This window comes from Salvelinus sp. IW2-2015, linkage group LG11 (genome assembly GCF_002910315.2).
Source record: "Salvelinus sp. IW2-2015 linkage group LG11, ASM291031v2, whole genome shotgun sequence".
Taxonomy (NCBI): Eukaryota; Metazoa; Chordata; class Actinopteri; order Salmoniformes; family Salmonidae; genus Salvelinus; species Salvelinus sp. IW2-2015.
In genome coordinates this window covers 18,942,581-18,959,507 of record NC_036851.1, presented here as the reverse complement: position 1 = coordinate 18,959,507, position 16,927 = coordinate 18,942,581, and the positions used below count along the sequence as shown (strand labels likewise).

Here is a 16,927-nt window from a genome sequence, read left to right as displayed (position 1 = left end):
GCTTTTTTATTATTTATTATTAAATAGTTTTTTCCCCCTCATCAAATCGACACACAATACCCCATAATGACAAAGCAAAAACAGGTTTTTAGAAATGTTTGCTAATTTATAAAAAGGTGAACCTTCACCACTAGTCTGAGGTCCTAAGCGCTCTGGAGCAGGTTTTCATCAAGGATCTCTCTGTTCTTTGCTCTGTTCATCTTTGCCTTGATCCTGACTAGTCTCCCATTCCCTGCCACTGAAAACTGAAAAACATTCCCACACATGATGCTGCCACCACCATGCTTCACTGTAGGGATGGTGCCAGGTTTCCTCCAGACGTGACGCTAGACATTCAGGCTAAAGACTTCAATCTTGGTCAATCTGTCATGTGCCTTTTACTGTGGAGTGGCTTCCATCTGGCCATTCTATCATAAAGCGCCTGATTGGTGGAGTGCTGCAGAGATGGTTGTCCTTCTGGAAGGTTCTCCCATCTCCACAAAAGAACTCTAGAGCGCTGTCAGAGTGACCATCGGGTTCTTGGTCACCTCCCTGACCAAGGCACTTCTCGCCTCGATTGATCAGTTTAGCTGAGCGGCCAGCTCTAGGAAGAGTTTTGGTGGTTCCAAACTTCTTCAATTTAAGAATGATGGAGGCCACTATGTTCTTGGGGACCTTCAATGCTGCAGAAATGTTTTGGTACCCTTCCCCATATCTGTGCCTCGACACAATACTGTCTCAGAGCTCTACGGAAAATTCCATCGCCTTAATGGCTTGGTTTTTGCTCTGACATGCACTTTCAACTGTGAGACTTTATATAGACAGTTCCAAGTCATGTCCAATCAATTGAATTTACCACAGGTGGTCTGCAATCAAGTTGTATAAACATGTTAAGGATGATCAATGAAAACAGGATGCACCTGAGGTCAATTTCAAGTCTCATTACAAAGGGTTTGAGTACTTATGTAAATAAGGTCTTTCAGTTTTTTATATTTAATATATTTGAAAAAAAATCTAAAAACCTGTTACAATTATGGGGTATTGTATGTAGATTGCTGAGGATTAAAAAATTTTTTTTTAGAATAAGGCTGTAACGTAACAAAATGTGGAAAAAGTCAGAGGGTCTGAATACTTTCCGAAGGCACTGTATATCTCTAGAGTACAAAAAAAATGATATAGTCCCAATGGGGTTGGTGCATTCACTTGGACTCTTTCCAGGTTATTTTCTTTGCAACGTGTAAAAACTATGAATAGCACCAACACTTGAGTATACTGTATCTCCATTATTTGGGTGTTTACAAAAAAAAACAAGGCATCTTAAATTCCTGACATACAGAAACATTCATCAATATTTGCATATGAACAACGATTGACTGTGTGCGAATACAAAGAGGTAAGACAGAAACTTTGGAGGTTAATGCTACTGTATATACAAAGGAAACCAAGAAGAAAATCTCTTAAGTAATAAATTATATTTTAAAACAATATCTTACAAACTAGCTTTGATTCTGAAATACCAACTGATCCTGAATTTTGAACACTGACTAAGACTGATAACAGAGAAAGTGTTCTTATGGTCACAGCTGAAGCGTTTCATATGTTGTACTTTTTGGTGTGTTGTGTGTATTGTGTGTTAATTTTTTCTCTTAAGTGCAACAGAAATCAATTCCCATCTGTCTCTAGAAGGATGACCAGTCTCAGGCACCAAGGGAAAGGGTAAAGGTGAGGTGGAGGTGAAAAATGGAGTTTCCAGCATGTAAGTCTACAGAACCATCCTTCTCCCTCAAGTTTAATTCTTTGTTTGTTTTGCCTTGTCATGCTACACAGTTTAGTGGTGAAACTCTGTGTGTGGTGAAATGAGAGGACTGTTCAAAAAAGAGGGGGAAGAAAACAAAAGGGATATATTTACGAGCGTACCGAGCTCCATGGGTCTGTGCTCCAGTGAGGGCTAGACGGGCACGACTGAGTATTGCACTGCTCACGGTCGGGCGGTTTGTCAAGAATCTCACAGCTCAGATCGTTAAAGCGCTCTCCGTTGGGCCTTTGACACGCCACGAGCCGTGTCTTTATTCCTCCCCCACACGGCTTGGTACACTGCAGGACAGAGCAGAGGTAAGAAGGAGTGTGTAGACAAAGTCGGGACAGTTGATTCACGCCATTGTTTATCTAACGTACAGTATGTCATCCCCACCCAACATACACCTACCTATCTAGGACATCTAACCCCTAATTTCTAACCTTTAACCCGTCACCCCCAACACAACCCAGGAGGCACATGAAGACATACAGCCCAGCAATTTCAGAAGAATGGAATTCTAGAATAATAACCGCTGTCAGAACGCCAAGGTTCATAACGATGGGATGAAGTCATCAAAGTGCAACTAAACCCCGCAGTGTATCAGTGCTGTAGGGCGAATTGTGTTGTCTCACCTCTCCCCAGTTCCCATAGACCCACTGTGGACAGGGTCCGGACTCACAGGAGCGCTGCTCAATGGGTTTGGAGCGCTCCTCACAGTTGTTGACAGCATAACCATTCTCATCCTGGCAGACAACCACACGCCTCTGGAAGCCGCCCGCACACGTGCTCGAGCACTGACGTGACATGGAGGAGAACACCGTTTGAGACAGATGGATAACACACTCTCACACATACAGGTGTGTGTGCACTAACTCAGAGACAAGCAAGTAGACATCCAAACACTAATACATGTACATGTACTCATCCATGCAAATGTATGGCGCTCATCTATACACACATAGCTCACTCAAACAATGGGTTACAACAAGAATACATTTACCAAGAAACAGTGTCACATACTTCAGACCTTTGCACATACACACATCAGCTACAATGAAACAAGTGCACACACAAAGACCAACACACAATTTTTAAATAGAAACGATAACACACTAACATACAGTATGTGCAAAAAGGCACCCATTGACAGACAAGTATACAAAAGCACAAATACATCATTCTTGCAAGTGTCAGATTGACCTCAGAGACTATGTGCTTTAGGAAACTGGATGGATAATGCACTGCTATATTAAAACACATATCCTCTGGAAAAGGAAGGAAGAGATCCCAAAAATAGCCATTGCTATTTCCTATGATCTTTTAAATAACACCAGCTATTTGGGGACACAGATTGCTGTGCAACTAACTGTAATAACCCTGTTTTGAATAACAGCTATACAATAGACTACTCACTGCCAAAACCATCAGCAAAAACTCATTGACTTCTTGGGTTAGGATACATGACGTTGTTACATCACAGACAGACAGCCTCATAAAGGTCAACATCAACACAAGACTGAGATAGTGCTCAGCTGTGCTGCCTTCCCACTTATACGATTGTAATGGAAGACCACTTAGGTTGTATGCATTCATTTAATGTTAAGGAACCTAGGACACCAAGATGATTGTAAATGGTGTCCAGTGTAAGAAACTCACCGCTCCCCAGGGTCCTGTTCTCCACTGGTGGGCCTGGGCTCGCCCTCCACCTCGCCCGTCGGCAGTCGTGGGCAGGTTATTGCGGGGGCCCCCGCTGGGTGAGGGGAGGGGCCGAGAGTCACTGGAGCGGGCAGCAGGGCACTGGGACATGGCACACTCCTGCTCTGTGGCTGGACGGTCGTCAGGGTCACACTCCACCACATCCACTATCTGGTCACTGAGGTTCAAACACACCACCTGGCGAGTGGTCTTCCCCTGCCCGCAGGATACAGAACACTGTGCACACACACACACACACAGGCACACACACACAGTAAGAAACAAAGCATATAAACACAAACAGAACTTGCTGCAGCAGCTTAGGTCAGTGTCTTGTCTCTTTAAACATGGCTGACCCCTGTTTTAAGATCTTCCTTAAAGAAAATGAAAGAGAGCTTCTGCCAAAGACTCATGCTGCTCCAATTACGTCTGGCCAAGTGGAGTAAACTGGACTGTATCTATCTTGTATAAGACCTGGAATTATGCAACAACTGTCCACTGTACTGTACTGTACCATGCTACTGAGCCAGGGATTACACTGGCCAAGGGTTTAATGTCTAGGACTCAACAATGCTGCCTATTTCAAATAGGTGTGGATATTGCACAAGCATCTCCCAATCCGAAAAATTGTGTAGTTACTGCACTTTAACAGGCCCTGTGTAGGCCTATGCACAAGTTAAAACTACAACACTTAGGTTGCTTTTACAGTTAGGTCTTATAATGGTAGAACAGCCACTAAACGTCATGGCCTAACTGGGACATCCGCCATACCATAGCTATCACTCCCTCCATCAGGGTTCATTTCCGGTTCCATTCCATATCAAGAGCGTGTTAAGTGAACGTTTAGAGTCAGAGCGGTCTCTCTCTGTGGCTCTGTTTGCTGTGGCCTTGGGCTGAGCTGCTTCCTGCCTGCCTGCCTGGAGCCCACTGAGTTGCTCTGGAATAAATAAGCAGTCAGAGAGACCCTCCCTCCCACAGCCTGTATCTAGCTATCTGTGTGTGTGTCTATGTGTGAGTGAATGTGTGTATGTGTGCATTCGTGCGTGTGTGTGTTTGTGCGTGGTGGCCATAACTGCAGCATGGTGGGAGTATGACTAGTGCTCTCTGTCTGATGAGAAACATCTGCAAACAAGGACCCTAGCCCCTCTCTCCAGCCCCTTGTTCCTCAGGCGTCCCACTATCCCCTTGCCAACCCTCCAAACACACCAAAGCCTGTTTCATCTCCTCCTCCCCTTGGACCAGAGAAACACACAATCACACAAAGTGATTATGAACAGTGGTCTGAAAGGTTCAAACCACAGCTAAACAAACCTCAGATATTATAATCCACTGAGCTGGCTAGAGATTTCATTGTGAAATACAACTTAATGAACAGTGCCGACAGAGCATAAAATGGTAGTCAGATTTCCCTCTCGAAGAGTTCACTATGAAATTGAAGGTTAAAGGCCCAGTGCAGTCAAAAACTTGATGTTGCTGTGTTTTATATATATTTCCACTCTATGAGGTTGGAATGATTAGTTAAATAAGAAATAAGAAAGAGAGTTCCAAACCTCTCTGCCAATAACAGCTAGATTTCAGTTTTCCCCTCCCCTCCCCACTTACACTACATGACCAAAAGTATGTGGACACGTACATCTCATTCCAAAAACATGGGCATTAATATGAAGGTGTTCGATTGGGTTGACGTCAGGGCTCTGTGCAGGCCAGTCAAGTTCTTCCACACCGATCTTGACAAACAATTTTTGTATGGACCTTGCTTTGAGCACGGGGGCATTGTCATGCTGAAACAGGAAAGGGGCTCCGCAAACTGTTGCCGTAAAGTTGGAAGCACAGAATTGTCTAGAATGTCGTTGTATGGTGTAGCATTAAGATTTCCCTTCACTGGAACTAAGGGGCGTAGCTCCTCTACAAACCTTTACAGTTGCCAGAGTTCTCCTGGCATCCGCCAAACCCAGATTCATCCGTTGGACTACCAGATGGTGAAGTGTGATTCATCACTCCAGAGAACGCGTTTCCACTGCTCCACAGTCCAATGGCGGCGAGCTTTACACCACTCCAGCCGATGGAAACCCATTTCATGAAGCTCCCAACGAAGAGGTCTTGTGCTGACGTTGCTTCCAGAGGCAGTTTGGAAATCGGTAGTGAGTGTTGCAACCGAGTACAGACGAGCTCTTCAGTAAGGCCATTCTACTGCCAATGTTTGTCTATGGAGATTGCATGGCTGTGTGCTCAATTTTATACACCTGTCAGACATGGGTGTGGTTGAAATAGCCGAATCCACTCATTTGAAGGGGTGTCCACATACTTTTGTATATATATTGTAGACCACTCCCAGACAGTCCTAGCAGAATTCTTGCTTGAGAATTTGCTCTGTGCTAAAAAGCAATTATTATAATATTTTGACCATTTTAATTGAAAACAATCACGGCAAGGTACATAGTTGTTACTCAGAAATGATTTGATATTGAGATCAAAACGGCTGCATTGGAACTTTAAAGAGATTAGTAATGGATATATGGATTTTATATCCTTAGCCACAAGACCCTGTAGTAATGTCAAATATTTTAAGTGTACATGGTAAATGCATTAAACATTGGTGGTTGATTGAATGAAAGTAGTTACTTACAGATGTCCATTCAAGGACCTTCCACTGTCCGCAGGCCACTACAGAGCACACCTCCCTGGCCGGGGGCTTGGCCAGGTGGGAGCAGGCAGAATCCTCCGCAACCCCACCCTGGTTGTCACGGCAACTGACATAGCGCATCCGGGTCCCTTTGCCGCAGGTGGCGCTACACTGTGGTGGAGATGGAGGCAATTAGTACAATTGTAGTATGTAATTGCTTCATTGAGTGGTGGAGTAACTGATAGAACCAACCTGTGTCCAGGAGCCGAACCTCCACTGGGTTTTGTGTGGGAGGTGGGAGGGCACTTTGGTCCCCGGGGGAACCGGGTGGCTGATGGGACACTGGGTCAGTTCACAGTCCTACAGGGACAACCATACACATTCATTAAACCAATTACAGTGACAGAAACACATCTACTTACTGTGCAGCTCTGACAGGAGTGTACCCATCATCAGACTAAAAGTAACAGTGTTACTCTGACGGATCCCAGAAATACACAGTGTTAAACCCCTCCATCTGAATAACCTGATGCCTGTCATAACGTGTCACAGTGGAGAGGTATCCCAGTCTCCAATGCCAACACTGGCGTGTTACTGGGCTCCTCCTTCTTCCGCCATGCTCTCCTCCCCAGAGCAATCTCATGACCTTTGACCCCCTAGTTCTGGGTTGAGCAGAGAGGTGAGCAGAGAGGGGCCTAACTTAGGTATAGTTGTGTTACAGAGGGCTCCACATTCCACACTCATCCTCTGAGTGGAAATAAACAGGACACTGGCAGCCAGGCAGGCTGGAGAACACAGCCTCCGCAGCGTTACACTAACACAGTTAAATACATTGTAAAACATGGTGGTGGGGGTGGAAGTGGTGGGAATAATAAGAGAAAGAATGAAGGAGGCACCCAAGACCTGTCTATGACTGTGGGTGTGTGTTGATGTATGTGCATCTTTATATAAATAAAGGGGCACCATTTCAAAATGGTTAGATATACATTTAAATATGATTTTCTTGCAGCTTCCCATGTGTAGTTACAGGAATAAAAGTATAGATAGGCACAATGAGACCATAATTCCACCTAGCAACAACAAAACATCGTTCAAAATATCACAAGAAACACTGCCTAATTCTTTGTCATGCCTAGTTGCCAGGTCTTTTGGTGCTTTGGTTAAATTCTCTATCATTTAAAGCCATGCCAAACATTCCTGGACAACGAAAAGATAAACAACAGCATTTCTATATGTTTTAATAGTGAATATAATAATATAATATAATGAAATAATAATAATACAATGGGTTTTGTCAACAAAATCATTGACAATAATAATAACCAATAATGAAATCATTATAATCAGTAAACTCTTCAAGCATTGTGTGTGTGTGTGTGAGTGTGCGTGTGTGCGCGTGTGCGTGTGTGTGTGTGAGTGTGAGTGTGCGTGTGTGTGTGTGTGTGAGAGAGTGTGAGAGTGTGTGGGTCTGTGTCTGAAAACTATTATTTCTTCCTCTGTCCTTGTTTCCTCCACTCCTCGCCTCTCCTTGAAAGTGCATTGCAGCCGGAGGGGAGGAACCTTCACTCCTCTCCCCCAATGTGCTTTGAGAAGGAGGTGAGGAATGGGGTAAACAAGGGGAGAATCTGAATTGCATTTCCTTGATTGCTCACGTCCTCTCTCCTGACCTCCTTCTCAAAACCAATTGGATAAGAAGGTGAGAGGGGAAGGACCTCTGAGACGAAGAGAGGAGGAGCGAGAATGCAATGAATCAAGAAAATGCAATTGAGATTCTCCCAATGACAGAGGAAGCATGTATTTGACAGCTATTAAAGCCCCCATGCAGTCTTTGTAATTGTATTTTTAAATCATCACTGTATGTCTAATAAATCACTGTGTTTATTTAATGAAAATAACTCCAAAGTATTTTTCATTTATTTCCCTGAGCCTCCTTTGGTCCTTGAAATGCTCAGATTGATCATGTGGGCATTAGGAAACAAATGTGAAGATATTTACATACACATCCCTGATTGGCTGATAGGATGGTCTAGAGCCCACCCCCTTTCCCAGATGAACAGTCATTGGTCTATGATAATCATATCACATTATGACGTCATGATGTGGGCCAAAAGTTCCATCCTACCTGAACAGAAATTCCAGACATTATTTTCAAACAGCTCTTACACAATAAGGCCATTATTATAATTTTCACAATTTCAGAGTTATATTTCGACCTGATAGTAGGGCCGGGACGATGCCAATATCACGATACTCATTAGTATCGTGCCAAAGAAACAAAACACTTAGCGGATTTAACTTCTTTCGGAAAACACCCCTAATGTTGGATACAAACACCATTATGTTGTCATCCAGAGTCAAATGCATTTATTTTCCAAGCTAAACAGTAGCACACAATATTTTACATACAGCAGGTTTTTAAAGGACCAAAGAGTTTGGTCTGCTTTGTGTTAAAATGTTTGCCATGGAAAAAATATTGCAATACTGATATCGTCCCGCCCCTACCTCATAGTGTGTGTGGAAATCTCATTAAAAAACAGACCAAAATCTTGTTTTTTAAATGCACTGCCTCTTTAACATTTTTAGACAGTTCCAGGCTGACTGACTGACTGCTCAACCATAATACCCATGGCTTGTCCAGAAACAACCCCTAGCCCCTACTACCCAGAGTCTAGACACTTCTGGAGATCTGAGAGGGATTGATTGGTGGCGACATGGTGAGAGCTCCACCTTACCCTCTGAAAGGCTTGGTGGAAATTTGGCGGTATTGCTTACACCTGTCCAATCCTCTCAGATCTCCACAAGTGTCTAGGATAGGGGCTGCTTCTGGACAGGACCCCACAACTCTCCGGACGTGTGGTGGACCTACAGCACGACTCAAGGCATTGGTTGGATGTTTCATTCCATTGCTATTCACACCCACGGCACCCTACCAGGCGGATCAGACAGTTCTGGGTAGCTGAACACAGTCTCCACCATTCACACCCGTACTTAATTCCAGCTAGTTAGATGTGCAACCACTGACTAACTATAGCTACAGTAGGGCCGTATCTCTAGTCTAGCAATAGATACTGTTGTTCATATCCGTGGGAAGTAGGGTTGCTGAGGGTGCTGCAGCACCCCGTAAAAAATCGGAATAAAAAACATATATTACTAAAATGTTGTCGATTTATGGGGGACATTTTTTACCTTCACAAAAGTAGTGCACCGGGCCTTTACTAGCCCTGTATTATCAGACCGATATAGCCGTCTGTTGCGCAGGCAAATATTATTACATTTTTGTAAATTACATTTTTTCACAAAAGTAGTGCACTGGGCCTTTACTAGTCCTGTATTAGCGCACCAATATAGTCATCTGTAGCATGGGCAAAACAGTTGGAAGGGTGAAGTCCTACTTTGAAAGGACAAGAAGTGTTGGCTGTGCACTTAACCAATGACAGGCATTCCATATTTAACCCCATCTACATGTGAAAATGGAAATGTTAAATATGTTTTGGGGTTTCATATGCAAAAATGAAAAACAAGCCATTTTTCTTCTTCTATTTCTAGTCAAGAACGGCTAAACAAGCCATTTTCAATTTTCCGATTGCACCATTTTTACTCGGAAAACAACGATCAAACAGTGGCTCAAACAGTGGCGTGTATTCTTGGGAGTCAAGGGAAGCCAGGCTTCCCAAAAAAATGTACCAAGAAAAAAAGAAACAAAATAATGTATCTTTCGTCTCTGTTTCCAAAATTTCCTTCAATTCACAACAGGCTGAATGTGTCTCACCGGAGAAAGAATCCGTGAACAAAAAGGTAAGCCAGCGAGCATTTGGCCTCCCTTGAGTATTTAAAAAAAAAATAATAATAACCAATCAGCATTGCGCTAAACTGAACAAGTTCAGCTATGAATGGTGCTGGCACACCAAAAAAAAGTGTCAAGGGAAGACAGTTTGGATTTGGTTTCACACCAATCACATCATAAGCCAAACTGTCAGGTTTTGGCCAGGACTGTTTGGTTTTGTTCACTAGATGTCCCCCTTGCACCTTTTTTGTACCTTTTGTTTTTCTTGCCCTAATTATTGTTTGCACCTGTAAGTCATTCCCTTGTTAGTATTTAAACCCTGTGTGTTCCTTAGTTCCTTGCTCAGTGTTTGTATGTTAGCACCCAGCCCCAGCCTTTGTGAACATTTTTCTCTTGTTGGATTTTCCAGAGGTTCTCTGGTTTTGTTCTCGTGTATTTTTGGATTGGTCTTTTGAGGTTTGTTTTTTCCCTTGCTGTTTTTACCACTTTGTGGATTTTCTTTTGTATTTTGGAAGATATCTATTTTTTATTAAACCACCATCTTTAGTACTGCTGTCTGCCTCATCTTCTGGGTTCTGCCAATTATTAGTGACTGTTTCTCGCACCGGGTCCTGACACAAACGTCATTGAATTGTTGCATCTCATTATGCTGTTGTCCATCGGTGGGTAGCTAGCTTGAAAAAATTGTCCCTTTCCTAAATTAGCCATGGATGGAGATAGGGATTTGGACTTAATACTTTTAAATAAGTTTTACTTAATTCTCTGTACTGGCCAATGATTATAATGGTGATTGTGATCCAACCATAAATGAATACATTGTGCCCCTGGCCCGAGAGGATGGAAGTTCAATATGTAGCTAGATGTCATAGGCTAATGTTAACTAGCTGGCCTGGCGCAAGTTAGGCTAGCGAGCAAGCATTTTAGCCAGGTAGACTAGGACAACAAAAACTTAAAGCGCGTACTGCATGGCAGAGTCATAGACCGTTTAGGCAACATGAAAGAGGAGGATGACATTGGCGTTTCTCTACAATTAGGGTGAGTCAACACATTTTCTTCTACTTGCAAGCATGCACGTACGCGCACACACACACACAGAAATCAGTGCCAGGTAAAGCCACATAATATTACATTTACGTTTATTGAACTATATTGTTTTTGGTATTTTTAGTTGTCACTGTATTAGACTAAGCATAGGTGATTAGATAATGTTGAGATGTTACATTTGAAATGGTGCTGGATCAGTGGAAGCGGCACCTGTTTTCTTTGTGACTTGCTGTAACTCTCTGTGGTTCTAAATCAATAGCTGTTTAGTAGTCTGAAAATGTCAGGAACATTAACTTGCTTGACCATGCTGTTGGTCATGTAACATGCAATATGCCTTGTGGACTCCACCGGACAGATGTTGCTCTCCCGTTTTGTGATGAAACAAAGGTGTGGTTGAATTTATTCTGCCACTGTGTCTTCTTATTGTCTCGGCCTTTAGGCATATATATCACAGTGTAAGGAATATGAACTATGCGTTGTTTGCTTATAGAGCAAACTACGCAACTATGACAAAACACAGGTTGTAATATGGCTTTTATAGGGGGGCCTTGGGTTCCCCGGTGATTTTACACACGCACCGCTACTGCGATCAAAACGTACACGGACCGTATGTAATCTTACCTCAGGCTAATTAACTTGACCACCACAGCAATATAGACACCAACATGTTCTGTCAATTCTCCAGATCAACGTTCATTTCTGCACTTGGGCTGTTGTTCAATCGCATGCTGTATCACACCAGCTTTTAATAACTTCATAATCCTTCCTGAATCAGCTGATCATTTCCCCACGTAACTTAACAGCTAGACATCAAATGCGCATAACAACTATAATTATTGAAGAACCCTACTAATGACAGTATCGATTTCTGTTTGATTATTCTTGTTCAAGTTACTCTTTCTGTTAGAAGCATTCGATTTTGCAATCCATCCATTATTTGGGATATGTGTGTCTGTCACGCCCTGGCCTTAGTTATCTTTGTTTTCTGTATTATTTTAGTTAGGTCAGGGTGTGACATGGGGGATGTTTGTGTGTATTTGTCTCGTCTTGGGTGGTTGTAGTGTCTAGGGGGTTTTGGTAGTGTATGGGGTTGTGTTTAGTGTAGGTGTCTAGGTATGTCTATGGTTGCCTGAATGGTTCTCAATCAGAGACAGCTGTCTATTATTGTCTCTGATTGGGAGCCATATTTTAGGCAGCCATAGGCATTAGGCTGTTGTGGGTAATTGTCTATGTCTAAACGTTAGTAGCTTGTGTATGCACTTTTGTTTTGTAGCTTCACGTTTGTTTGTTTTTCGTATTAGTTTGTAAAAGTGTTTGTTTCGTGTTCATCTTCTCTAATAAAAAGGAAGATGTATTTATATCACGCTGCGCCTTGGTCCACCGTCTCACCAGAAGACGATCGTGACAGTGTCCATGAAAACTGTTATCACACCACAACATAGGGAGATACGAAACGCTATGAGGTTACAGTACACTTCCAAGATCTCATTACAAAACAAAGAGTCTGACAGCAACATCCAGGAATTTTACAGGATCATGTTCAATGTGTAAGTCAATTGTTAAATTCTTAGTATATGATATAACGAGAAACAGAAGTATCATAAATGTAAGGAAAGAAAGGTAGTATTTTATGTCACATGATTTTTGCCAAATCTGTAAAGAGTTTAAATATAGACTTTGATTCAACTCATTAATTATATTGAATGTATTTGTTCCACCCTTTATATCTTAATGTATTCACAATTATTATCACTAGTACCCTAGTTTATAGAAAGACCCATGTTGTGTACCCGTCTGCGGGTAGGTGTGTATGAGGCAAGTGTTCAGTCATCGTTGTGTATTCTTTAGTTTTTCTCCCCTCCTTCTCACTGGTCAACTGAGGTAGAGACAGGCGACCTGTAACATAAGCTCCATTCTGTCGTCTTTCCCCCTTTTCCAGCCCCAGAGTGGTTTAGGGTGTGCGGCCTCGGAGCTGACTTCACGGATGACTGGCTGGAATCACAGGGAGATGAAGTGACTGGTTCAGGGTCACTGGGCATGATGGCTGAGTCGGGAATTAAGGCCTGGACCAGGGGGGCCTCCCTGTGACCGGAGGCCCACCCCACCCCTCCACACCCCATCACAACCCAGCCCTCCGCACCCCACCCAACCATGACCCGCCCGCCATGCCCCAGGAAAACGGTCCATCCTACCTTCCCACTATTAGCATGAAGAAGAAAGAAGCAGGCCCATATAAACTAAATTGATGCACGGAGAGGTTCATAAAAGTAGAGGCTCATGAAATGTGTGACGATTACTCCGCAACTGTTATGTTCACCATCTATGTCTTGGTCTTGACACTTCAACAGAGCGGGAATTGTCTTACTGAAGAGGTTTTTCAGATAGGTTCACATAAGGTGTTAACAGACAGACATTAAGGTGGGAAACTATACTATTACACTACACTACAAGACTCTTTACAGACAAACGATACCCCTAGCAGACTGTAGGTTTGATTTACATAACCAAGGTGAGGACATTTTCCACAAATAATCCAGGAATGTTTTGCCCCATCACCAGTCCTGCCCCATGGCCTACTGTTACTGCAAAATCTTTCTGTTTCTGGGGTTAGAGCCAGCTCCCACTCCCCCTCCATCACCCATCCCCAGACCCCCTCCTGTTCCTTGACAGGAACCTGCCGTGGACAGGCCCTCTTTCCTCCTCCCTCATGCTTGATAAGGGGATGGACTGCTGGAGGGAGACAATCCCAGCTATGTGTCTCCGTCTGGGGGTAAGAGCCAGCACAGCCCCCCTCTAACCCCTGTCTAGACAACAAGGCCTTATTGAGTCCAGGTGGTAATGGACTGGGTGTAGGACTTCCTTCCTACCTCACAGTGTGCCATTGACTGTACCTGTGTCTCAGCCTGCATGGGGAACCCCCCTTTCCTCACTATAGAATTGAACACCATTCTACAACTGGAGGGGATAGGGCAAGTCACATGGTCAGCTCACAACCAAGTATTCGAGTAGTGTGTCAGGAGCGGGTTAGGGTCTTGTGTGGTCTACTGAGTCTGACAGTCAAGCCCTGGGTGGCCTAATACTGAGAAAATTGCATGTAGGCCTCCCTAAAAGTTATATTCTCACAAATATCACTTGAAAACTGAGTAATATCCAAGGGCTGTATATAAAAGCCTTTTCACAAAATGAGAAGGAATCCACCCCATTGCTTTCACTTATCCCGTGTCAATTGTACAGATCAGTGCAGAGGAGATGAGGGGAAGTTCTAGAGATGTTGAGATGGGTCTTAGTGGACTGTGTCCTTACCTGAGTGTCAGTGGGCCGTGTGGCCGCGTTACATTCAGTGTCGTCCATGACGGACCCGTATGACCCCACAACGCACTTCACCGCTCGCATCTGGTAGCCGGGTCCACACGAGGTAGTGCACTGAGTCCACCAAAGAGAGAGTAAGAGAAAAGAGAGATATAAAGAATGAGAGCAATGGAGAGAAAGATAGAGGGAGAAAGAGAACGTCAGAGAGGGACAAAAACAAGCCAACGTAGCAAATCTCCCCAAAAATGAGTAACTGAATGGAAAAGAAGTGCACTCCCTGACGAGCCTGGTCAGACTAGTGCCAGCAGATAACAGCCTTCAGGATCATGATGCATGAGTAATTCATCTACTTTCCACTTCTTTTTTCCACTGTAGCCAAGTCAGTGGGTACACACCACACTCTCTTCTACCTCACTGACTCCAATGAAATGAGGTCAAACTTGTGTGGCAGCAACTTCAGCTAAGATTCCACGCGCTTCATTAAACAGCTTCAAATGTACATTTAACATGATTGCCTATGCCATGGTATAGGAACACCTAATCTCCATCACACGTTTAGGCTTACAGGCAGTTTACACACACAAGCTGTGTTAAGATGAAGTGCCCAGTTTTGATTTGCTAAACGTTGCGACACCTTGCTACAGAGAATGATTTGTTTGCGTCCTGAGAGATATAAACTGGCAATGCATTAGCAAGCATAAATATAGGGGAGTATGTCTACACAGATTGTGTACAGATTGTATATGCTTATTTTGGCACGGTCAGCAATGTGCCTAAACAGCAGAGTAAATGGGGGATAGACTAAATGAGTGGCTTATCTTTCTCCTGTCATTGTTCTACATCTGGAATAGTGGAGGCTGCTGAGGGGAGGACGGCTCATAATAATGGCTGGAACGGAGCAAATCGAATGGCATCAAACACATGGAAACCATGTGTTTGATGTATTGAATGCCATTCCACTGATTCTGCTCCAGCCATTACCACAAGCCCATCCTCCCCAATTAAACCAACCTCTGAAGAAAGTTCATAGGAGATTTTATTTTTTAAATCACATTAGGCTCTGTATAGCCTCATGGACACATAACTAAAACTCTGAAGCAAAATGGGTTATTATGATAGATTGTATAAATAGCTGCTTCATTGGGTCATATTCTAATATTAGAAACAGTTGGACACAGTTAGAATGACACATAATAAGTTCAGATAATCGTTAGCTGTTACAAGACACAACACTATAGTCTTTGAGGAACAGGGGGTGACTGGAAGCCACAGATGTCACCTGAAACACAGTGTGTGCCACTTGGCAAACAGATCATAATATTACCTGCCACAAAACATGTCACTCTACTGTATGTCAACTGTACAACACGCGTGACTCACCTGTCCCCATGGTCCGACCTGCCACGAAGCACAATCCTGCTGCTGACACGTCTGGACTGACTCAGGCTTGGACATAGAGTCACAGAAGCGGTCGTCCAATCGGTCCTCCGCAAACTGGCACCATGTCTGCCGATGCTTGTACCCTTTCCCACACGTCACCAGGCACTGCAACAACAGTCAACGTGCACAATGAGAAACAGGGGCACATAGATTGACATGTACAGTAGGCTAGCTATGTGTGTACAGTGTTTGTTTGTGTAGGCGCACTCAAAGCCTTTTGAACTGCTGGACAGAACATGTAAACTATACAATAAAGCTAGTTACTACCCCACAAACACTGGTACAGTAGTGCACCGTACATGGCAAGACATACCTATGAAACTCATTATCAACATTAGGATTTTCCTTTGACCAACTTCCCTGGCGCCCAGTTATTTTTAATACTTCCTCTTTATATTATAGGAGTAGAATTCCTTAGTCAAACAAATTCAAGATTATTCCCATAATTCTGTCCTACAAATGTTATTTTTTACACTATGTCTGCTGTCAGGTGTAGAATCAGAACCCTGATTTGGCTGCAAACTGGTCGTAGTGTAAAAAGGCCATCTGGGTTCAAAATTCCTCAATTTGCTTCAAATGCTAAGCAACATTCCCAAAGCGTAGTCCAAACATTCTCCATAGAACTGACCTCAGACCAGTCTCCGGTCTGATTACCTTCAAATGATTAGCTTCAAATGCTAAGCAACATTCCCAAAGCGTAGTCCAAACATTCTCCATAAAACTGACCTCAGACCAGTCTCCGGTCTTCCACGCAGGACATAGGAACTCATTGCAGTTCTGGACGGTGGTCAGCTTGTCTCTCTGGCTGCACTTGCTCTCATCACTTCCCGCCTCAGAAGACTTTCCACACACAGCCGCACGACGCCGCGACCCTCCTCCACAGCTCTTGGAACACTGCAACACATGCACACACGTATTACACCTTTTCCTTCTCTTTTTATAAATCCCTTAAAACTATAACAGGCGTTCTCACCTCTGACCAAGATGAGTACTCCCATCCTCCTGGGTTACAGTCTCCATGGCAACTCTCCTTGTCGTCAGGTTTGCGTTGACTGCTGCAGTAACGCTCGTCAACCTTCTGGGTCTTTCCATCGGCACGGCTGAGTTTGGCACAGTAGATCTCCAGCGTACGATATCCCACTCCACATGGGACTGTACACTCGCTCTTCCTCGCCACATGCCACCTGCACAGACAGGAAAGGTCATAGGTGAGAGACGCTGACAGGATAAAACTGAACTTTGTATCAAACAGCAC

At 43.6% G+C, this 16,927-nt stretch overlaps 1 protein-coding gene across 1 annotated transcript in view; it reads right to left on the bottom strand.

The window, feature by feature from the left end:
- LOC111969944 (A disintegrin and metalloproteinase with thrombospondin motifs 9) overlaps window positions 1-16,927 on the bottom strand; it is a 67,383-nt gene that overhangs the window by 27,937 nt on the left and 22,519 nt on the right. Inside the window, exons 20-28 of the mRNA XM_023996342.2 lie at window positions 16,646-16,856; window positions 16,399-16,566; window positions 15,613-15,777; window positions 14,227-14,346; window positions 6,348-6,455; window positions 6,099-6,266; window positions 3,434-3,709; window positions 2,410-2,571; window positions 1,897-2,073 (exon numbers count right to left, since the gene is read on the bottom strand). Coding sequence (XP_023852110.1) covers window positions 1,897-2,073; window positions 2,410-2,571; window positions 3,434-3,709; window positions 6,099-6,266; window positions 6,348-6,455; window positions 14,227-14,346; window positions 15,613-15,777; window positions 16,399-16,566; window positions 16,646-16,856 — 1,555 coding nt within the window. The remainder of the gene's footprint in view (window positions 1-1,896; window positions 2,074-2,409; window positions 2,572-3,433; window positions 3,710-6,098; window positions 6,267-6,347; window positions 6,456-14,226; window positions 14,347-15,612; window positions 15,778-16,398; window positions 16,567-16,645; window positions 16,857-16,927) is intronic.